The 24,938-nt window shown below is 42.3% G+C and overlaps 1 protein-coding gene across 3 annotated transcripts in view; it reads left to right on the plus strand.

Moving 5' to 3' along the window:
* Positions 1-24,938, plus strand: part of PDE10A (phosphodiesterase 10A) — a 748,737-nt gene that overhangs the window by 459,336 nt on the left and 264,463 nt on the right. For all 3 annotated transcript variants that reach the window (XM_029594115.1, XM_029594117.1, XM_029594116.1), the window contains 2 exons: positions 15,541-15,681; positions 21,079-21,234. In XM_029594115.1, the coding sequence (XP_029449975.1) occupies positions 15,541-15,681; positions 21,079-21,234 (297 nt within the window). The remainder of the gene's footprint in view (positions 1-15,540; positions 15,682-21,078; positions 21,235-24,938) is intronic.

The raw sequence follows: 24,938 nt of genomic DNA on the forward strand, positions 1-24,938 counted from the left end.
TAAATCATAGGCTCATGTGCTTTGACCCGGTCCTCCAATCAGGCAAGTAGTGCAGCCCCACTGTTCTCTCTGTAAGGAATTGGTGTAAGATTTAAGAAATTCTCTCCCCAGGTCTGAGGACAAAACCATGAAGGAGAACAGATCTGCATTTAGCTGTCTTCCATCTCTTCTGCAGAATAGGGACTGGGGGCGAGAATTTATACTGTGCAGTACACAGACGTGCACAGTGCAGATTTCTTTGTCTCAAGCAATGCTAGGCTATAAATCAGAGCTCAATGTTTCACTTTCTGGTGGGGGCTATTCTATCCCTTCCAGTCTGCTCTTTCTAATCATAATACACCGAGACTTGGCTTTTCCCCTGTATATGCTGCTTTCTCTGTCATGGCGCAGTGGCATAGCCAGAACTGAATTTTTGGGGGGCCCCAAGGTTAACATGGATGAGCAATAGGCATGTAAGTCTAGGCCCTACTAGTTATAGTCTGATTGATAAATAATGCCTTAGAGTGCACCTGACAATAGATTTCTAAGTAGTCTGCAACAGCCATTATGCATCATGAGTGACACTTTTTAAAATATTTTAATTCTATTATTTCAAGCACTTACCAATATTAAAAATGCCTTATTAATCTGTATTAATTTATTTTACATTTACAGTTTATAAATACACTAACTTCTAAACAATATGAAACTCTGCCTAAACGTGGATAAGACGGAATACATACTACTAGAACGAAAATCCTCAAGAAACAAAACCACCATCTCTAACACCATCAACATTTCAACCCCCAAACTCAGTAATACAGTAAGAGACCTTGGGATCTGGATTGACCCAGAGCTAAACTTTAAAAAGCACATTTCCATGAAAATAAAAGAAAGTTTCTACAAACTACTAACTCTCTAAAACACCTTAAACCCCTCCTAAACCCACAAGACTTCAGAGCCATCCTTCAAACACTGATTTTCACATGTTTCGGCTACTGCAACTCCCTTCTCCTGGGACTCCCAAATCAACCATACATCCACTCCAATTTCTGCAGAATGCAGCGGCAAGAATTCTAACCGGACAGAAAAAAACTGAGCATATCACACCAGCACTAAAAACCCTCCACTGGCTACCCATCGAAAAACAAATTGAGTTCAAAGTGCTTACTCTACTACACAAGTCAGTTTACAGAAATGAAATCGAGTGGCAAAATGATGTAATACACCTATACACCCCACAACGCAATACAAGATCAACCAACAAAGCACTACTATCAATACCCACAATCACCTCTGCCAAACTCTCATCAGTTTGGGAAAGAGCATTTTCGCTAGCCTGTAGAACACCATGCCGGAAAACTTACAGAAGCAAAACAACATAAAACTCTTCAGAAAACAACTAAAGATATGGCTTTTGAACGAACGTATAGAGAAGGTATAGATTAAGATACACTCCCCCTATGCAATATAAAGTCCACCGCACTCCCCAATTTTCTTGATACTATGTACACAGTTATTCCATGCCTGACACAAACAGTATTATTCCCACAACCAGTTGTTTTCCCCCCACATCTCCCCACCTTAATTTATGACCATAATGCTATCACTTAATATGCTCTGTTTAATACTCTGTTTATTACTCTATTTCCTTTTTATTACCCGTTATAATGTAATCGGTTAATCTGATCTGTTGTTCTCATTATAATCTAATCTGTTATTCTCGTTATAATGTAATTAGTTAATTCGCTCAGTTCAATGTATCCTGTTCTCACTGTAAACCGTGGTGAAGGCTTGCTCCAAACTACGGTATATAAAAACCTTCAAATAAATATTAAACAAAGAACACTTAACAAAAACATAAGAACATAAGAAATTGCCATACTGGGTCAGACCAAGGGTCCATCAAGCCCAGCATCTTGTATCCAACAGAGGCCATACCAGGCCACAAGAACCTGGCAATTACCCAAACACTAAGAAGATCCCATGTTAGAGTCAATTAATAGCAGTGGCTTTTCCCTAAGTAAACTTGATTAAGCAGTTAATAGACTTCTCCAAGAACTTATCCAAACCTTTTTTGAACCCAGCTACACTAACTGCACTAACCACATCCTCTGGCAACAAATTCCAGAGCTTTATTGTGTGTTGAGTGAAAGAATTTTCTCCGATTAGCCTTAAATGTGTTACTTGCTAACTTAATGGAATGTCCCCTAGTCCTTCTATTATTCAATCAGTCCAATCATCTAATAAAACGAATATTAATCTATTCCTTTTTGAATTCTCTTTCCAAAAACACAGAGTATATTATAACTATAATAAAACAGCAATAATCATAGGAACTTAAGATTGCAATGGGCATACAACAGAACTAGGACAGTTTATATTACAACCCAACATGCAAAACAAATATTCAAATTCTGGTGTCACCTCAGTAACAGTAAAATAAGCCACCTCTAATGACAAACCACTGTGAAAGTAACACAACCCTTACAAAAATATAATAAACAGCAACCTAGAACCTTGTCATACCATACCACACCACACCATAATAGCAGGAACTCTCAGGATATCTATGAAAAGGCTGCAAGGCAAACATTACACCAGGCCCTAGAATCCTAATACACCACTTACTGGGTAAACAACAAGCTGGACTGCTACAAATCCCTACAAAAAAAAATACATGCCTGCCAAAATACTATACCTCTGTCACACATGCAGAGCACAGACCAACCCTTACATATTACAGAATAAGAGACTACAAATTAAAAACAGAAAAATGCAGATAAGATTAAAATGGAAAGCCCAATAAACCTATCTCTGTGAACAGTGGAATACTGAAGAAAAAGCAAAATACAAATATATAAGAAATGCACATTCCCAAAGATAGCATATTCCAATTGATGAAAGTCAAAATAAATGTTTTTATCTTTGTTGTCTGATCTTATTTTTCTAATCAGTTGGTCCCAGTCTCTTTTTTTTCCCCTTGTCTGTCTTTTCCTAATTCCTTTTTCCCCACACACTTTTACCCAAGCTCCCAGTCGCACGCACATATTCCCTCTCTCACATGCAGGATTATGCTCCCCCTCCCCCCCCCCACACACACACACAAGCTCTTACTCCCACGTGCAGGCTTCTACTCCCACATGCTGTCTCTCACACCAACTGTCTCTCACACCTACATGCTTTCTCTCGTTCATTCAGAGGCTCTTTACTCCCATGCGGTCTCTCATACATACACACATAAGCTTCTCAATCCTATGCTCTCTCTCATACATACACAGACAAGCTTTGCTTTTCACTACCATACTCTCCTTGATACACACACACACAGGCTTCTCACTCCTATGCTCTCTTTCATAAACACATACACATCCCCCCCACGTACACACAAGTTTCTCACTCCCATGCTCTCTCAAATACACACACACAGACATCTTACTCCTATACTCTCTCTTGTACACACACTCACACACACATACTTGCCTCTCACTCCCATTCTCTCTCTCATATACTCACACACACACTATCAGGGCCTCTCCCTCTCTTCTGGGCCTCCTTGCTGCAAGGCCTCTTCTCTGGCCATGCAGGATGGGCTTCCCTGATGGTCCTGCCACAGTCAGGCCTCTCTTCTCGGGCTGCATGCTGTGAGCTCCACGATGGCCCTGCGACGGTCAGGCCTGTCTTCTCAGGCCACGCAGGATGAGCTCTGCGATGGTTCTGTAAGGGGCTTCTCTTCTCGGGTGCCAGGCAACTCTGAGTGGGTGGGGCTGAGCACAAACTGGATGGGCCACAGCCCACCCATGGCTATGCTACTGTCATGGAGGTTATAATATATCGCACTCAGTGGGCCATGGCGGTGGTGTTGGACTGCTACTCTTCTCCTGATTTTGATAACCTGAAGAAATGTCTGTCTGGATTTTTGTTCTGGGACTGTGCACTTGATTTGTTTTGTACCTGCCAACTTTGATTCTTACCAGTAAAATTTATATTTTTGTTTTGAATATATCTGTTGTTTTTGGATTGCATTTGTCTTAGGATCAAAGAGGTTTATCCTGTCCCCGTTCACAGAATCTGCATGCCCACAGCCTTGCACTAAAGGAGTCGGTGCTTTGGAGGGCTGGGAAGTGTGAACCCCTTTCCAAGTGGTGGAGAATGAAGGGTACAACTCTTTATATAATGATAGATTGGTTACTTGTCTCGTTTTCTTCTTGATCCATTTGCCTAAACAGATATCTTTCATAGGCCTTATTTCTTTGTGAATCCATAGGTTCATCCAGTTCCTTCGGTGATTTATCATATTGCACTATATCAAGAGTATTAACAATGATGGCAGTATTCAGCTCCACTTAACCAGATAAGTGGCAGTAGCTGAATATCCGGCTTTGTTGAACAGCCGCCACATAGTTGGATAACTACTTATCTGGCTAAATAGTTGACTAAGTGGCGGATGAGGCGAGGGGAGGAGCTGAATTAGCTGGATATGTTATGCTGGTAACTTGGATATTCAGAGTTAGCAGATAAATTATCCAGCTAAGTCTGATCAGGCCATAGAGCTGTCCTAAGGTTAGCCAAATAAACTTATCTGGCTAGGATTTCCAGATATATTTAGAGGCACAGTCTTGCTGCTCGATATACAGATTAACAGGGTCATTTATCATTTTGCGTTAGGGCCTTATGACGCATGAAACCACCATAACATTCACGATAACGCCATAACGTATGTAATAAATAACGCAATGCAACATGTGTACGCAAATTAAAAATTGAGTATTCAAGTGGGAGGAGTTTGGGAGGAGGTAAATGGAAATGAGGGTCTGCTAGTGTGGCATGCGATAGAGTAACACACACTATCGCAGGATTTAACGCCAGAAATAACTACACTCTTTTTTTTTTCACAAAAAAAAAATCGCACTCCCGTGGCTGATATCGCGGATTGCAGGTATTATCGCAGTGATTATTGTGTACGATTAAAAGAAGAATTATAACGGATACACCTACCAGGCCTTCCTGCCCCAATAAAAACACTTGTTTTTACCTGGTCTAGCTTTCTAAAGCCATAATGTTTGTGGCAAGTTTAATTGTAGGGGGATACTGGATGCTTCAGGAGGCTCTCTGCAGACAGCAACAAGCGGAACAATAAAAACCTCAAGAACAGGTAAGGCCTGTTCCAAGCACTCCTTTGGAAGTCCCTGCACCGGGGAACCCGCTGGGTCATAGAACGCACCTTCGGCGTTCTCAAAAGTCGATTTCACTGTTTGGACAAGACAGGTGGAGCTTTAATGTATGCCCCACCCAAAGTCGAGATATAGTGCTGCTCTGCTGTGTTTTCCATAATCTCACTCTACACCTTGGACTACGAATGGATGAGGTTCCTGATCTCCCCTCATCCCCCATGTGTCCCCGCATGAGCCGAAGACACCACACTGAGTGGCAGCCAGCTATACCAAAACCTTATACAACGCTACTTTGCCTGATTTTTATTTATTGTTTATTGATTGATTTTTACATACCGTCGTTTGGTGGAACCATCACAATGGTTTCCATTGTTACAAGGTAAAAATTCACAATATCAAATGAGAGATAAAATAAGCAAGATAAATAATAAAGTAGATAAAAGTAATTAAAGTGAAAATGACGACAATACATAGGTTAAAACATAAGATCACAAGAAGTAATAAAATAATCATAAAGATGACAAAATAAAAATGCAAAGTACATGCGTTGCTATGAGTATGCAATGATTAAAATAAAGTAATGAGCATGTAATAAAACATAAGATCAAATTAATTGTAAGATACAGCATAAAGGAATAAAATTAAAATGTGCAAGCAGCTGCTTTGATTATGTGGGGTCCTGATATGCCTTCATAAAAAAACAGGTTTTTACTTCCTTTCTAAAAGTAATTAAGTTTGCTTGTAGTCTTAATTCGACAGGGAGCGAGTTCCATATTTTAGGACCAGCCAATGATATTGCTCGTTCTCTTACTTGACACAGATGTGCTGATTGTATAGACGGGATGCTCAGTAAGCCTTTATTTGCGGAACGCAAATTGCGCTGTGGGGCATGAAGTCTGATGGCTACATTTAGCCAATCTGTCTGCTCCGCATGAATAATTTTATTAAAATGCATAATATTTTGTAGTTGATTTGAAATTGTATGGATAACCAATGTAAGGATATTAGTATTGGAGTTATATGATCCTGCTTCTTTGTACCTGTTAGTATTCTAGCCCGTCGGAATTTCGTGACCTTTACAAATATAGGCCGAGCAAATGGCCTCCTTTAGCCATCTAAAAATCATTGCCTTAGAGGCTCTCTCTCCTTTCTTCACTCCACTCAACACCACAAACAGTTGATCTGACCTCCGAAAACCATTAGTGACCTTCAAATAACGCAACAAAGTGCGACTCACATCCAGAAGGTGAAGATCTCTATTCTGCGGAGACTCTCTAGACCACTCCGGAAAATCTGGCAGCTCAACTGTCTGATTCACATGGAGCAAAGAAACAACCTTCAGCAAAAAAAGATGGCACCGTACTCAACGTCACCCTGTCATCCTCAATAAGCAGAAAGAAATCCCGACAAGACAGTGCCTGAAGCTTGGAAATCCGTCTGGCTGAACATATGGCAACCAGAAAAACTGTCTTCAACATCAGCTTGTTGCAAAAGGTGACCCACAGAGAACCCGTATAACTAAACTGAGGTTTCATTCCAGACACACTTTCTGAACCGGAGGTTGTAAATGCTTAATCCCCTTGGCCTCACAGTTTGTTAGTTGCTTACTTTTTAATTTATGCAATTTTTCGATACACTCAAGACAATAATATTCTTGATAGATAAACATAGAAGCAATAATGCAGCATTACATTCCTTAAACAAGAAAAGACAAATACAAAAAAGGAAAACTGAAAAAGATACATTGATTCCAAAGCAAGTCCTCAAGTAAAGAGATAAAAAAAAAAATTCTTGAAGTTGTGGTATTGTAATATATCAGGAAAATAAAAGCCCATGGTAAAACCTCTGTGCCTTATATGGCTCAATAACCACAACACAACTTAGAAGTTATTAAACAGACACTGCAATTGGAGAGAGAGCCTCAACTAACCTATAGGCTTCAGCTACCACATCCCCTTCCAGGGAAGGGAGGCCACTTGACTGTTAGCTACTGCTCTCCTCGCTATCATCTTTCTTTCTCTCCCTGCTTCTCTGTCTGAGTCACTGTCTGGGTCACAGAAAACATGTATGCCTACTCTGGATTTGTCTTGACAATGGAGCCGTATGGTGTACTGGAAAAAACAGTTGTGAAAGTAAAGTTGACATAAAATACATGTGGCTGCCATAATGTGTTTTGCCTCGTAGTGACACTAAAAGAGGCATATGTGGCACATGAGTTAGTGAATGACTGCCAACACAGAGTTCATAGTTTGGCCTAGCTAGCGCCGTCTGGCATGATGGCCATCCCCTGCAGACTCCTTCCTAGCGCTCACATGTGGATGAGATAGTGCCACAAGTGTGTTGCCACGCCAGCTGGTCCTCGAGCATGGATAGCAACAGCTCTAGAAATGCTGCAAAAATCAAATAGCTCAAGCATAAAGGCATGGCCTAAAGGTACAGATAGACATTTAAAGGTTTCAATGACAGTTCCCATTTTACTGCCTCATTCTGTAGCTGACAAACATGTGCTTGTGAACTTATACACCTGTACTGGGTCGGCATACTGTCACATGGGCATGCCAAGACACAGCTGACACTACTGTGTCACCAGTTTTATAGCTACTGCTGACTTGGTTTTCCAACTGGATCCAGATTTCCTGGATATGTTGATTCAGTCCTGGTCTTACTCTCATGCATGCGGGTAATGGTAGTCTTGGATTTGCTTGGAAAAGCTATAGTGATATTGGATGAAATCCCTGCATGTAATGTGTTCCAAACCAGGACAGGATTTACCTGTCCTGAAAATTGGAGCCAATTAGCAACCCTTTTGCTGATATCAGAGTGCTCTAGTAGCACGCCTTCCCTTACAGCCTTGAGTAAAGGACCTGTGCTACCTGGTGCCATTCCCACAATGTGCACAGGTCCTTCCAATCTAGCATTCCTCTTGGTGGTTGTATGCACCCCGACACACATGCACTGTACTATACCTACCTATGCAATTTGTAAATGATAATGTGCAGTAGGTAAGGGCCTTGGCCATTGTGATGTCATGTAGGTTCAGTTAGCTTCTCGGTGAGCCTACACCAGGATGCATGTCTTTTTCTTTGAAGGCAGAATTGAGAATCTGATGGTGTCCTGCCTTCACCTGTGTTTTCCTATGAGCTTGGAGATGTCACCATAACCGTATAGTTTCTAATGATTCTACGAGCCCACCCATCTCTCCTGAGCAAAGGCTGACATCATAGAAGCCACATGTTAGGTGTGTTTGAAACTCCTGCCTTCAAGTCAACCATAACAGTTAGCCTTAAAAAGATATTGAAATGTCTGGGCGCTGTAAGGCCCTTGACTGTTATGGCTCGCTGATTGTGCAGTTGTATGAACGTATGTATGTACCCAAATAATATGCAGAGTATTTTCCTTTTAGCAATAGCTAGTATCTCTTACAGTCCTGGTGCGATCTGTTACCATCCTTAAAGCACATAGGCTGAGCACTACTGTGCCAAACAGCTTGCAGATAGTTCCATTTGCAATGTCACTCCACACGTTTCCGTGGTTTAATGGCTGCAAGCCCTTGCTCATCCACATGTCTGTCACGACTTGTGGGGAGTCAGGAAGAGGTCCTGTTCTCTATGCTGTGCCTCATGTGATGTAAGTCACTTTTACAGTTAATGGTGAGCAGAGCAGGAGTGCTCCTACACGCTCAATGATCTGCTCTGTGTAAAGCATTAAGGCTAGAGAAACTGTTGTCAGCTGATGGTGGTGTGGCCATATCTGCTGTAGAATCTATGGGACAGGTTTTGATTAGCACTTTCGGCACTTCACTTGTACACTAACCAACCTTTCCTTTCACACCGCTGTGTACTTGGTAACTGTTGGAACAGAGTTCAGCTGGCACCCCTGTATTGGCATGGCTTGGGGATATGTATAATACGTGTAAGGTAAGGATGACCTTACAGAGTATCCAGATCCTGAAGGCAGCCCTCTACAGGCATGGCAGTCAGACTGTGGAAGTCTGCCTGGTCCCAAACAGCAGCAGCCCTCTAGGCCTCTACTCTTGGCCTGTGGACATTCTCAACATGACACTACTCCCTCACTCCTCCTCCCTAGTTGTCACACAGCAGCTGACTCTCTGTTCCAACTATCAGCAAGTAGTCATCATATTTGGTTTACTGTGAAAGGTACAAATGGTTGGTTACAGATATCCTTTGAGTCATGGCACAAGTGAGGGGACTGAAGATCAACTGTTGTGTGATGATGATTCTAACTTCCCCTTAACACCACACAAGCTCTACATGTACTCAGTATACTATGTTGGGCAGCTAGCTACTGTCCATCTTACATATACGCCCATGTAAGCAGGAGTTAGCTAAGCGTATGCAGTGTGAAGAAGGCAACAAGAGGCAATACTGAAGGTCCCCAGAAATAAACTTATTTACCTCTTGTTGTCTTCCTTAGGAGCATATACTGAGCATTCAGTTGTATGGCCTAGCCCATATGGTCTTGCCTGCTAGATAAGTGGCTATTTGGAATATGCCAGGGCATTCTAGCCTGCAAAGTCATGTGCAGAGCAAACCTTGTACCTGGTAAACACTTTACACAAAAAACATGCAATGAAAGGAACCAACCAGGAAGTGTATTTTTCAAACCAGTGACCACTTTATTAGGGAACACATGTAAGCCACTGTTGGAAATCAAGTCAGAGTCTTAGGTAATCACAATCTGCAAGGATAAGATAGCAAATAGACAAAACATTATACGTTATATGCACAGCACATTCTGTGTAGACCTGTACATGCATTGTTTGAAATGGCATCATTACATATTACAGGCTTAGCATCTTATCCTTTTGACACGATCATGATTACAATAAAGACTATAGAGAGCGGAAGTGGCACCCCCAATAGCTACAGAACAGCTCTAATGTTGGAGCTGATAGCAGCCCTGCTATGTGATAGCTAGGAAAAGGCCCTAGGCAGTCCATGTTAAAAAAAAAAAAAAAAAAAAAGTGCACTCAAGGGGACAGCCTACGGGGCAAGGCACAAGAGTTCAAGTGAAGGCAGCATGACCAGGACCAAAGAGTGCAATATGGAGGCAGAAGACCCAGGAGAAGTCATAGTAGCATGGAGACAGCAGCAGCATGAGCTGAGATGTGATGAAACACCAACATCCAAAGCAGGAGGTGAGACATGATGAGAAGAGGTGACAGCTGGACAGTGACTGGAGGTCGCATCAAGGAAGATGGAATATGGGTAGAACATCGAGGAGGGCTTTAGAGTTAGGGTGCTGGACCACAATGGCTGACAGTAGACCATCCCTTCCACATGCTGGCACAGGAGCTCTGTAGGGAAGACGGGCCCAGCAGGCTTCTTCCATGTAGCCATGTTGGTACAACTCTTCTCATTTGCCATGCAATGCCACAACCTTTGATCATTTATGGTGCCTTGCCACGTCGTGGTTTGCCCCTTTGGGGGGGCATCACTTTTGGGGGCCTACCCCTCAGGCATCTGCTGCAGGATGTGGTCTCCAGTGATGCTGGGGAAGACTCAGCTACTCGGGCATTCTTTGCAGAATCTGCATCAACACATTCGTCATGCTATTGACTGCTGCGGCTGTCTGATCTCGCAGGATCTAGATCTGCCTGTTGACAGCCCTCCTGAGGTGCACTAGCTCTGCCTGTTACGTGTCGGAGGTGTATCCCATGCATCTTTTCCAGCTGGTCCAGCTACTCGTGCATGGACTCCTCTGTTGGTGGTGTGGATGTTGTTGGTGCTAGTGCCGGGCCTGGTGACGGTGCTGGTGCCAGTGCGATGATGGTGGTATGGAGTGCAGGACTTCGGGCCTCCAAATGTGGCATGATCGAGCTTCAGGGCTGCTCCTGCTGAGGGCATGGTGCTTCAGGCTGGTGCTGTGGTGTGCTGTCTCAAGGTTGTGAAGATTTTATAGGATCCCACTCAAGGTTCTGTTGCTTCATGAAGCCAGAGAGGTTGAGGGACACATTGAGTGGGCTGGGTGAACCCAGAGGTTGCAGCATGTGCATTGACTCCTAAGCCTGTGGTTGGTCCTCCTCCTCCTACTCCCCTTCGCTCACTGGGTCTGGGCATCCATAAGGAAGGGCCTGTGCAGAAGGGCTGCTGCACTGCTGGTCCCTGTAGCTTGCTGGCTGGTCCCTGAGCCTTCCTGGCTGGGACGGTTGCTTCGTGGGCGAGAGCTGTGGAAATAAGACATAAGTACCAATGGCAGCAAGTATCCTTTTTTTCATTTGGCATCAGAGGTGCACTTTGCTTCTTAGCATTGTGAGCATCTTATGCCAAATGAGTACACCCGTTACTGCCTGCCCATTTACAGGTGAGTTGAACTTACCAGCTGCAGCTTGTGTGGTGTCCAGTCATTCAGTCATGCTTTCAAAGACGTCTGGTCTCAGCCTTTGCATGAGACACTCCTCCATGGGGGTGAAGATGATGGGACTCATCCGGTCTGCTGTTATATTTATTTCTGGCCATCACCTTGACTTTCAGCTGCACTTTGATGTCTGGCTACCTGTGGGCCATCTGCTCCCTACTTTGCCAGACTCTGCTGCACCTGGAGATGCCCTGGGCTATGCTGTGCCAGATCTGGCCCTTGGAATGCCTTTGAGGTCTTGGCTGCCCAGTTGCCAAACAGCATGGCACAATGCTTCATTATTCTGGACAATGAACTTGATAGCCCTGAGACAAGGGTGGTCCTGCCTGGCTGCCAGAAGGGAGTGCCCCTTCCACCTCTGGAGAGGTGACCTCCCTTTCCTCACTCTCCCTCCCACTCCCCTCTCCACTCCCTTCCTTCCCCTTTCTGCACCTGCCCTGCCAACACCCTTCCCCTCTGCCCTCTCTTTCTATCCCTAGCCTGAGATCCTTGCCTGCCTATCCCCTTTCTCCTTCCACGTCCTCCTATCCCTTCCCTCCTGCCTATCTCTACTGCTGTCCCTGTCCTTACTCCTACTGCTCGTTCCCCTAGCACTCCTGCCCTCATCCTCCCGCATCCTCTCCTCCTACCTCCCCCTCCTCTCCTCGCTCCCCATGCCTCTCACGCTCTGTCCTCCTCATTCCTCACCACAAACACCACTCGCCCACCACCTCCTCACTCCTCCACACACACTCCTCCACTCCTCTTCAGTACTCCTCACTCCTTCACACTCCTTCACCACCACCACCACTCCTCCACACCAAAAGATAGATGGACAAACTGGACTAACATACAAAAACTTTCACTCCAACAAAAAAGACAAAAGATCAAGGCTAAGGGAAACAGATGGCAACAGAAAACAAGACACAACGCCATGTGCAGTATGCGATGCGGCAGGCTGCAAATTACCCTAACCATGCCCTTTTTTTTTTATTGCAGGCGCTATTTCCATTATATTTATAGCATTTTGATTAATCTATTTCTAAGTTAGCCTGATAAATGTATCCTGCTAACTAGCCAAGCCACACAGCAGCTTAATATTTACGTCAGAATAATTAGGTCTGTGTTCACCTTTATTTTGCTTCATGCTTCTGCCCATACTACCATTCTTTTTCCCCGAAATGAACAACTGAAACAGATAATTCCATCTAGAACCAATGTTTGCCATCTCTCCATTGGAATGAAGTTTTGCAAGTAAATCATGCAATCTTAATATTTACTCAATGCACAGCAATAGGGACGTTTAACCTTCTTCCTCTTTGGATGTTGTATTCATCACCTTTGCGAGAACTCTGGATTAAACCACAGCATATGGTGTGTGTGGGTGGGGAGGGTGTCCATGTTCTGCCCCTAGAAAGGTATCCCTGTCCCTTACAAACATGCATGTAGAGCCTTCAGCTAGTCTAAGCAGTGCACTCTGGTGAGAGAGATCTCACCAGACCTTACCTGCATATGATGTCATTGAGCTAAGGAGGAGCATCACTCTCCATTGGGAGGAGTGTTAAGAGAGTATAAAACTCCTGCACCCACTAGTGTAAGGAAGAAACAAGGAGAGAGGAGCCAGGAGAGGATTCTAAGAACTGGAATCCTGGTGGAGTTGGAATTATCTCTTCATAAAATGGCACCATAGGGCTTATATTTCCATAGAGAAAGTCTAGAGGAGTACAGAGGGAAGGTTTTAGGATACAAAATCCTGGAAGTCTAGTAGAAGTAGAAAATGTAGGGTCTTGAGAGCATAAGATTCAGAGAGGTCCTGTATAGGAAAGGATTTTCCCTGGAATCTGGAGACAAGTATATGGGGAGGTGCTAGAGGAGAGAGATCCTGCCTGGGAAGGTTCAATAGAGCCAGACTGATTCAGTCACAATTAGAAAGACAGCGAAAAAGAGTATGAGACAAGGAACCCTTAAGGAAATTAATTTATTTACCAACCAGGTACAGGGAGGGCCCAAAGAAGACAGGGTACCTTCCCATAAGAGCTTACCCATGGGGAAGAAGTGCAGGAAGGTGAAGAGAGAATTAAGTCTGATTGCTACCCTTTCGAACTTTGTGTTGCAGTGATGCACTATTTTGGACTTCATTCCTGCCATCAGCTTTAGTAAAGGGTTTTAATTTGAACAGCACAGGTATGGAGTGTGGTTATTTGAGTACTTAGAGCTGGTGAGCAGAAGACCACCAGAGAGTTAAAAATCCTAAGGGCCTTGAAAAGACTCTGTTTTTCCATCCTGTGGGGGGAACCCCAGGAAATCAGGGGGCCTTGTATGCTCCATGGCCCTTCTCATGTGCCCAGGACCGGAACAGGATGGGGGCTACATGAGTCTCATCCAGCAGTCATTTATTGTAGTACTCTTAGCTCCTTTGTGGAGTTAACAGATTTTTTTTTATTACATACAGTTCTACAGTCTCTTTCAGGCAACCTTTTTTCACATAATAGGATACTATACCATCTGTATTGCTTTAGAAGCTGATTTTCAGTGATTCACATGGATAAAAAGCATATTACCCGTGTAAATAATCTGACTTAAAATTGCCCACACTGAATGTGGTGAAAACATATGTGTGTACTTTTAGTTGCTTTGAAATGAGGCTTCTGGGACAGGTTTAGGACAGGAAAAGAGAAATCTGTGCATCGTTTGCATTTTCAGATAGTCACTTGTTGATTTACAATAGGAAGAGAGTGGAAGCACATCCAGCTGTGTCAACCTGCTTCTCTGCCACACGGCGCCCAACTTGCACTTTGAACTGCGCGACATTATGGTGTCCTTTGAGGTCTGGCTCCTTGCAGCAGAGGAGGACGATGTTGCCTGAGACATCATTTCTCTCTTCCTATTCTCGACTAACAGAAGGAGGGCTGGTGTTGGGAAATGGGGGAATGGGTGGGGAGCAGGACCTGGTATGTGTGTCTGTGAGAAAGAGGGGGAAAGAGGAAACTGGATAGGGTGTGTGTGGCACCCAGGGGTATTGGCACCAAGGGGCGAATGTATATGAGAGAGCCTGGGGATGGATTGGGAGAGAGAGAGAGTGTGTGTGTGTGTGTGTGTGTGTGTGTGTGTGTGTGTGTGTGAGAGAGAGAGAGAGGACTGGAGGTTAGAGAACTAAGAAAGGAGAAAAATAGGACTAATGATCAGGAGAAAAGGAAGAGAGTAGGAGTTTCAAAGTCAAGAGAAAAGAGGTTTTCTATTGGCATTTCTGACAGAGTAAGAAGAGTCCACAAGTGGAATTAGTCTATCCACTGTGTGCAGATATCATGTCATTTGTGAATGCCATAAACATCAGTTTCCTAGTATATCCTACATAGCTGTAGTATACGTATGTGGCAGAGAAAAGGTCCCATTCTACTTGCATGAGAGATCTCACTTGCCAGAGGATGGGAAAGCTTTCCCAGTTGCTCTTACTTCTTCCATTGAGTACTTAAATGTGTAGTGTGCAAGGAATAGAGGCGACTGCGGGTTATGACAGAAGTGGTGAAGTGCAAAATGAAGCCTTGGAGATGTGATGTTTGTGACAGGCGGAGGTTTACTGCGGCTGCTAAGGGAGTAATAGCAAGGCAAAACAGTACCATCTGCATGAGACCCTTTTCTGTTTTGTTTTGTTTTTTGTTTGTTTTTTTCCAAACTGTAACAGTTCTTGTATAACTGCTTTTTTAATGTAACATGATTATTTTTGTTTATTGATGGTAGTGAACCACTTTTGACCATAAATTTTTCTATGGAAGGATTCCAAGCTAAGCAAATTCTTAAAGTTGAGTTCTGAAGACTTGCGTTTCCATACTTTACCCATGATGTAGATGGTATGGCATTTGCGGTTCCATTCTGTTGCTTAATTATAGAACCAGCCATCATGAAATAGGTCTTAATTGGTTTTTTATTCCCTTTGCTTTGCCCTTTTTTTTTTTTTTTAAATAATATTTTATAAATACATCTGAATTTACAGGTAGAATATTCCTAAATGTTTTTTCTCTCTTCCAAACAGAGCCTGTGTTTATTCACACCCATGGGGTCAAGGGAAGGACAATTGCGGCTCACCCCTGCCTGGCCCATTTCATATGGCACCACGATATCAGCACATGTAGCCAAATCCAGGAACACGCTGTTAGTAGAAGATATTCTGGGGGTAAATTGCATTGTGCTTTTAAAAGATGATGGACAACTCACATGGTTGACGTTTTAGGGGGAAAAGAGTGAGACGAAAGGGGCATTTAAAAAGGAAAAAAAAAAGTAGTTTTCAAAGCTACAGGCTATTTTTTATTTTTTGGAAGAGTACAATGCCTATGTCTTTCTAAATTGAAAATATTCAAACCATTACCCTGGATCATAAATGTATTTCAACTGGTGCTCCAGTTTCCTCCCTACTGCCATTATGCAAATATTGTGCTCTTGTTTGCATCTAATAGCATTACAATGATTACATTTTGTATAAATGTAGAATCCTAAAAAAATGAATCTGGGACATTTGTTGAAACAGACTGTATGTGTACTTAAATTCTTGCACAGGTTTCTATTATCTTTTTTAAAACATTGTTGAAGTACTGGAAGTCCTCGCACTAAAGACACAATTGGATCTTGAACACCACGTTTTAAGTTGCAACATAGCTTGAAACCAGTTGTCCCATCGGAATAATGTTATAAATGGAAGACTGGTTCTAGCACTAATGCCTGGTATCTTATTTTCACCAACATAACCTGTAATTTAGTAACATATAGTTCTGTAAAAAGCACATTTTAAAGCTTTAAATTTTTTTTATGTCCAATGAGAAAAGTACCAAGATGCCTATCTTCTGATGAGATAAAAGTCTACAGTGCTTTTCCTTCAGATGTCACCTTGCAGGGCCTCACAATCATCTGTGCAGCAGGGTACTCTTGCCAGTAGCTGCTCATACCTTTTAAAGTAAAAATAAATCAGAAGTAGAACAATATATATATTAAATATATATATTTTCTGCTTTAATATATATATTAAAGCAGAAAAAGTTGGCTGAATTCCCTTAAAGGGTGCCTTACAAGCTTAAAACCTTTCTTTTTCAGCAAACTTATTTGTATACTTAAAGGTTGCCCATGTACAGATTTCCACTTGATTCTTGTCAGTTTGTGTTTTTGCTGATAAAGTGTGTGTTTATGTTAGTGTGTATTTTATGTTATGAGTGTTCATAATGTACATCACATAGTTCCTTGTATGTAGGCGATATATAAATCCTAATAAACAAGCAAGCAAGTTACTGACGGCGAATACTTGCTATGCTTGTATGCATGCATTCACGTGCAATGTAGGAACACCATGGTTATAAATGTCACCATGGATGAATGCTTTTCCAGATTTGACAAATTTATTTATTTATTTATTTTTAATTTTTATATACCGGAGTTCCTGTATGCAATACAAATCAATCCGGTTTACATGTAACAAAAAGGTTGCCCTGGTCTGGGAGGTTAGACCGGGGTTTTTTACATAGAACATTGAACAATAACAATCAACCAATGAACATTAACATTAACATTATTACAAGGAACAATGAGAGTATCAATAATATTTAACAAATAATAAATAACCTTGTTCGTGTTTTGAATGGTATGTGTGTGTTCCCCTTTTTACAATGGACTTTAGTAGCGTATATCGACTGCAGTAAACGGTTATATAATATGTCCTCTATTAAATGACTGTTAAATAGGCATTGCGACTAAGCAAGTACATGTAAGAAATTACGTGTAAGAAATTAAGTGTCAAGCAATTCGTGACACCCTACAATGGTTGGATCTGAAAGTCAGGAGGAGGTGCTTATTTACACTCTGGGAATTGGAATGCTTGCCTGAAGAGCCAGGTTTTTAACCTTTTTTTGAATTCTGGTAGATTGGGTTCGAGTCGTAGGTCTGGTGGGAGCGCATTCCATTGGTGTGGTCCTGCAGTGGAGAGAGCTCTTTTTCTTAGTGTTGATTTGGCAGGAGCTGCGACTAATGTGCCTTTGTAGGCGTTTCTGATGGGTCTAGAAGATAAGTGTGGCCGAAGTTGAATTTGTAGAGATATAGGTGCGTCGTTATGGATTGCTTTGTGAATGATGGTTAAGGTTTTATAAAGGATTCTCTGTTTAATGGGTAGCCAGTGGAGGTTGCTCAAGATGGGGGTAATATGGTTTCTTCTGTTAGTGTTAGTTAGGATTCTGGCTGCGGCATTTTGTACCATCTGTAGGGGTTTGATGCTGTTAGAGGGGAGTCCAAGTAAGATTGAGTTGCAGTAATCAAGTTTCGAAAAAATAATGGATTGAAGAACGAGGCGAAAGTCATTGAAGTGAAGGAGTGGCTTTAGTTTCTTTAGGACCTGTAGTTTAAAGAAGCAATCCCTGGTGGTTGTGTTAATGAATTTTTTTAGGTTAAGTTGGTTATCAAGCCATGCTCCTAGATTCCTGACGTCTGCAGAGAGCTCCATGTTTTGTGCCAGGCTGGGTACGTGGGTGTTTGGTTTGTGGGAAATCAGTAGCAACTCTGTTTTGCTGGAGTTTAGAATCAGGTTCAGGCTGGAGAGTAGATGTTTAATTGGTTGAAGACAATTCTCCCAGTAGTCGAAGGTTTTTTGAATTGATTCTGTGATGGGGATGATGATCTGGATGTCATCTGCATAGAGGTAATGAGTAAGCTTGAGTTGTGATAGGAGATGGCAGAGTGGGAGGAGGTAAATGTTGAACAGGGTGGGAGAGAGGGATGAACCTTGTGGTACACCTTGGTCTGATAGGATGGGGTCAGATTCCTTGTTGTTAATTCTGACCTTGTAAAACCTGTTTGATAGGAACGATTTGAACCAACTGAGAGCTGTGCCTTTGATTCCTATGTTTGATAATTGTTCTAGTAGTTGTGAGTGATTTACCGTGTCGAACGCTGATGATAGGTCTAACAGGACCAGTAAGAATGACTGTTTTTTCTCCAGGTTCAAAAGTAAATTATCAGTGAGAGAAAGCAAAAGGGACTCTGTGCTTAGTGATTTCCGAAAACCGTATTGTGCAGGGGAAAGAATGTTGTGCTCCTCGAGATATTCGGAAAGTTGTTTATTTACGGCTTTTTCCATGAGTTTGGAGATCAGGGGCAGGTTTGCAATGGGTCTGAAGTTGGCTGGGTCCGTGGGTGATGCAGTTGGTTTTTTCAGTAGGGGTTTGAGGATTGCAAGTTTTAGTTGATTAGGAACTGTGCCCATGGCTAGAGAGGTATTGATGATTTCCGCAATAGGTTTTGCGACGGTGCTAGGGATGGCGGTGAGCAGATTAGTAGGGAGTGGGTCCGAGGGATGTGAAGATGGTTTAATTTTTTTAAGTAGATTTTCGATCTCCATGGCTGATGTGGGCTCGAATGTCTCTAGACTAGAATTCAGCGTGGGTAGGTATGTGCTGTGAGGTGTTGGAAGGGTTTGATGGGTTGTAAGTGAGCTAGTAAGGTTTGAGATTTTTGTCTTGAAGTAAGTGGCTAATTCGTTGGCTTTGCTGAGTGCTAGTTGGTCTGGAATGGAAGGTGGCGTTGGTTTGGTGAGGGATGAAATGTAAGAGAATAAAGCTTTAGAGTCGAAGATGAAGTTATGAATTCTTTTTGCATAGAAGTCCTTTTTTGTTTTGTGTATGGCGTTTCTGTAGGTGTTGAGGGTGGCTTTGTAGTCCAGTCTGGATTTGGGTGAGGGGTTGTTTCTCCAGCTTTGTTCTTTGTTTTGTAGTTTTTGTTTTAGGGCTTTGAGTTCCGGGGTGAACCACGGTTTTCTGTTGTCTCTTGCCGGTTGGATTGTTTTTGAGGAGGTTGGGCAGAGCTGGTCCGCTATTTTGTTCGTGAGTTTGATCCATGAAGAGGTGGCTGTGTTGGCGTCTGAGAGGTCTATTTGTTTGAGATCTTTAGAGCATTGTTCGGTGAGTAACTCCAGTGAGCATGGTTTCCTGAAATGAATGATGGTTTTGGAGATGTTTGTAGGTGGTGTGTTTTTCATTTTGAGGGTTGTGTCTATGATCTGGTGGTCTGACCAGGGGATTGGCGTGCAGGTGGGATTGGTATGGATGGACCAGCTCTCGTTGATAAAAATGAGGTCTAATGTATGACCTGCTTTGTGAGTGGGCCCGTTGATTATTTGTGAGAATCCAAGGTGACTGAGGGAGGTGAGGAAGGTTTCGCAGTTAGTGGATTGAGGGATGGAGTCCACGTGAATGTTGAAGTCTCCCAATATGATGGTTGGTTTGTCTGAATTTAAGTGTTTGGCTATCATCTCTATTAGAGGGGAGGGGTTAGCCTCTAGAGTTCCTGGTGTGGCGTAGATGAGGAATATTTGTAGATGTTGAGATTTGAATATGGAGCATTCTAGTTTTGAAGTGGAGTATGATAGTTGTAGGGTTATGCCCAATTGTTTTTTTGCAGCAAGTAGAATTCCTCCTCCTTTCTTTTTCGGTCTAGGTATTGAGAAAAGGTCGAAGGATTGTGTTGGAAGTTGGTTTATTAATGATATGTCAGTGGGTTTTAACCAGGTTTCTGTTATTGCACATATGTCAGGATTGTTGTCAATAAGGTAATCATTGAGAAGGTGCATTTTTTTGGAAAGTGACTGTGCATTGAATAAGGTTAAAGTGAATAATGAGAGGCCTAGAAGTTGTGTAATGGGAGATGTCATGATGTTGATGAGTCTTTGTTGTCTGGGTGTCTGAATGGGGTCTGGTGGAGAGTTATTTCTGGGTTTTCTTTTGAGTATGGGGATGGAGTAGCTGTGTATCATTGTATGTTGATTTGCTAGGGTTATGAATAGGGTACGTCTGTAACTGGGTACGTACCCGGTCGCCGGATAACACTGGGTACGTTCAGAGTCTGCTAGGATGGATGCTGGAACTGCTGGAGTGGATGCTGGTACTGCTGGAGTGGATGCTGGAACTGCTGGAGTGGATGCTGGAACTGCTGGAGTGGATGCTGGAAATGCTGGAGTGGATGCTGGAATTGCTGGAGTGGATGCTGTGAGGGCTGGATTGAATTCTGATTTGTTTTTGATGGACGCTGGGGGTTAGTAAAGGGTGCTGTATTGTGGCTGGAATGGATTAGTTGAGGTGATTGGCAGGGGTTGGTGCGTGATGGCTTTGTCCGGTCCGGAAACTCCGTTTGTCCATAGCCGTTGGCTAGTTATAGAGTCATCTGTGGACAAGGATCGTGTATTCCTTGGGGCTGAGCCGAAGGGGCGAGACAAAGGGGCAGGCCCCTTTGTCGCAAATGATGGAGGTTTTTATCTTTTGCTTATTATTAAAAAGGCTTTTAAAAGTCCATTACTTATGGTAACGCTAAAGGGTTTCTGCAAACCGTCATAGCGGGTAACACACTAACATTTATGCCAGCCGTTGTTTGTGAACCTCACACATGATTGGCACCATGTTGGTTGGTAGTTATATATCCTTTAAAACTGTTCATGATTCTGCTAAAGGTTTTGTTTTTTTTTTCTCATTAAACTTGCAGGTTTATTTTTTCTTTTTATTTATTTTTTAAATTTTACTGGCATACACTTCTTTGTCCTTCCATGTAGGATGAACGGTTTCCCAAAGGTACAGGACTGGACTCAGGGACTCGTATCCAGTCTGTTCTCTGCTTACCGATTGTCACAGCGATCGGTGATCTGATTGGTATCTTGGAACTTCACAGACTCTGGGGTAAAGAAGCTTTCCATCTCAGTCACCAGCAGGTGAGACTTTGTACTGTTATTCTACAACCACAGTTGGTTACCTCCCAGATATTTCATTTCAATAGGTTTAATATCTCCCAACTGAAAAGGCACAGGAAGGTTTTTTTTTTCCCCCCTAGCAGCTAGTAGAAATACTATATATGTAACCAGAACATCTATTCTGCATAATTCAGAGCTATGTAAAAAATTAACGGAAAGAAGTAAATTGGGGAGGAAGAGAATGGATTTAGTTATCCCCTACACAAACTTGCATATCTACTGAAGACTGAATACTCTACCAGATCTTTGTCCATTTATGTGAGTCAGGAATTTGGTGCAAATGTGGTCAAGGTATAACCGTGCATACACATTGGTAGTCTGCAAATAAGTTTATATGAAAGAAATATTATTAAACAGTAATTTGGTAACCTCTTTGAATTAGAACCAAGTAAAGCTATTCCACTTCCTTTTGATAAAAGTGCATCAGGAGCAGATGATTGCAGATAGGTTTGCCATCACCTAATCCTTTTTTTTTTTTCTTCTGAGAGACCAATTTAAATTGTCTGAATGCACAGCAAAATTAGGTAATGTACATAGTGAGGTATAGTTAGTGAAAATTAGTGAAATCTAACCTTGTCTAGATTTCATATCTCAATATTCTGCACAAAGTACAAAAGGGGAAATAATTAAGAATGGGTATGTCCCATCTGAGAAGCATACATATGTCCCTTCCGATGGGGCATAAAAAAACTGTGAGCAGTATCTGACACCTCCAAACTTCCTTACCTTCAAGATTTTCAACTGATGGAGGGAACAGTTAACTATTCTACCTTCAAGATCCCAGGTCAGATTCCCCAATTGTTTGCTGTTAGGGAGAAATATCTCTCTAGCCTCAAGATTTTCCCCTTGATGGAAAACTTCTCTGGCAGAGCCCTCCTCTTCGGGAGAGGCCCTCTAGGCCCACCATAATCCTATTGGGTCCCTCTAATTCTCTTCCACCAAACTCTGATCACTGTGTGATTATACTCTGAAGAAAGCTCCCTCTAGACTTAGAGGAACTTCTTTCCCAACCCTCTTACAGTAAGAACCCAATAAACATTCCATCAAAATCTTCCCATTGGGTTAACATACACAGGGCTCTTTTTCCATTCACAATGCTGTCTAGTTGTTGTTCAAAGTATTTTTCCCAATTAAAATATTCAAAAACATTATCAAACATTTACAATTACCCAGAAAAAAGTTCAGAGGCCTCTCCTACCCAGACTCTCTCTCAGGTCATACTTTAGAGATGCAAGACACACTTCTAAAGCCCTGTCAAATACGGAATAGGACAGTTGATGTGACTAAGTAGCATTTTACTATGCAGGTGGGCCAGCTGGGAGCAAATAAAATTGCATGCTTTTCATTTTTATTGATACAAAAGGATTGCATGAGCACACGTTTGAACACATGAGCAGTAGCCCTTGACATCAAGGCCCCAACCCTTGCTATGACCCATTCACACATTTGTCATAAACATTCATAATCCAATTACCTCATGCTATCAAATTTGTCAAAAGCAAAAAGTAAATCTTTCAGTCACTTACTTCCTTCTTGGATCAATAAAAAGAGCTGGGCATGCTGACACTGTGATAATTTATATGATGTCCATTATGTATTTATTCTAAAATTCATATATAACACAGTCTACTATATTGCGTGATGCGATATAGGAGATCAGAGCCAGTAAAGCAAGTTCTTCTTATTGACAGATATTATACTTTGAGGTAATTGAATTGTGATGATTATGAGAGATACATTTATGTTCAGTAGCTGGGGTTAAGGCCTTGACAACTGGTGCTATTGCTCGCAAGTTTCTAACTTGTGCTAGTTCAATCCCTTTTGTGTTTATGCTTCTTTGTGTTCAATTGAAACATTGATCGTATGGTCTTTTTCTTTCATCATCTTTCTGTCTAGTTTGCTAATCCAATATGTCTAGTTTGCTAATCCAATATGGATTAGCAAACTAATCCAATATGGATTAGCAAACTACCTCCCACCCCACCTTCCCCCCTCCCTTCCCTCACCCCCCCTCCCTCCTTTTTCCTAAATTACTTTACCAACAAGTCCCTAATCCTAAATATATTTTATCAACAACACATTCATGTACATATGTTATTCCTATAACCTTTTGTTATATCCTATAACCTTTTGTTCCATGTACTACTGTTATAATATGTTATAATTGTTTTTTGGTTACCATGTTATAATGTAAAATAGGGCGGACTACGCCCTATTCTCTTGGTTATCTGGAAACCGATGTGATATCTCGATTGAATGTCGGTATATAAAAGAAATAAATAAATAAATGGAGGTAATTTTGTTACATCGTGCATAAAATGTTAGCAAATATGGAGCTGCGCACATGGATGGGCCAATTTTATAACACGCGCGCGTCAGCACGCACATGTTTATAAAATACAATGGCCAGGCGCAAATGCGCGCCGGATTTTGACATACTCGCGTACATGTGCGGACGGCCCGTGACTCGCACACGCAGGGGGGGGGGGGATTTTCAAATTACGTGCAGCTATGCGATCTCCCTTTTTCCCAGTTCCCTCCCGGTCCACTTCAATTAAGGAACGGACGGTGAGGGAACTTCCCTGACCCTAACCCTATCCCTATCATTCCTCCCTCTTCCCCTCGCCTTCCTGTCCCCTAACCTTACCCCACCTAGCCCTAATTTTTTATTCTTACTGCCCCTCGGGAGCAGAAGTAAACCCCTAATGACGCTGTCCCGGCTTGCCCCTTGCCACACCTCCCCCCCCCCAGCCCACCCCTTTTGAAAGGCCCGGCAGTTCGGCGCATAATGGGAGTTATGCGAGTGGCTGGGCCCTTCCCAAATTGCATGCGGCGTGTCACCCCCGTTATTCACATGTGACATGTATGTCACCCCTGTTATTCACCCCCGTTATTCACATGTGCAGGGCTTTTAAAATTTACTTGTATGTGTTTGTTACATCGATTTTTAAAAGTCTTACATCATAAGACCTCTTTGAAAATTATCTTGCCAAATCTACTCATGTTATAGTTACACCTGCTAAATCATCCATGCACATTTTTTATGAAAATTTATGCACATATTTTTTAAAATCCAAAAGTATGCATGTCAGTCAAAGTCATCAGCCCGGGGCATTTTTTCAAAACTGGCCCATGGGCTTTCTGTCATACTCCTTTTTGCACTTTCTCTGCAGCACGTGCTTCAGCAGCTGCCAAAAGCAAAATAAACTGAGCCAAAAAAAGTTTCAACATAAATTTCACATTTTTCCTAAAAAAAAAAGAGCACACCCTAGATCATGGATGAGCAAACAGAGCTGCAATCCCTCTTCCATCCATGCAATTAGTGGGAGCCGTCACAAGTTTGGTTACATCTCTCATATGCAGTTGTGCTCATAAGTTTACATTCCCCTGGCAAAATTTGTAAGATGTGTAGCATTTTAAGAAAACATGAGTGATCAGACAAAATAGTCTGTTATTTTTAATGTATATCAAATTAAACTATTATCTCCTGGATTCTTTATCTCTGCAGTTAGTCTCTTGCCAACCAATCAGCTATTGAACCAGCTGCCAAGTTATGAGGCAATGTCTCAGATACACTCTCTGTCTCTCATTCTGTGTGAGTGAATCTTTGTGTCCGAGAGCGATAGGGAGTGCCTGTGTCTTTGTCTCAGAGAGAAAGAAACACA

The sequence above is a fragment of the Rhinatrema bivittatum genome, chromosome 3 (genome assembly GCF_901001135.1).
Source record: "Rhinatrema bivittatum chromosome 3, aRhiBiv1.1, whole genome shotgun sequence".
Classification (NCBI taxonomy): domain Eukaryota; kingdom Metazoa; phylum Chordata; class Amphibia; order Gymnophiona; family Rhinatrematidae; genus Rhinatrema; species Rhinatrema bivittatum.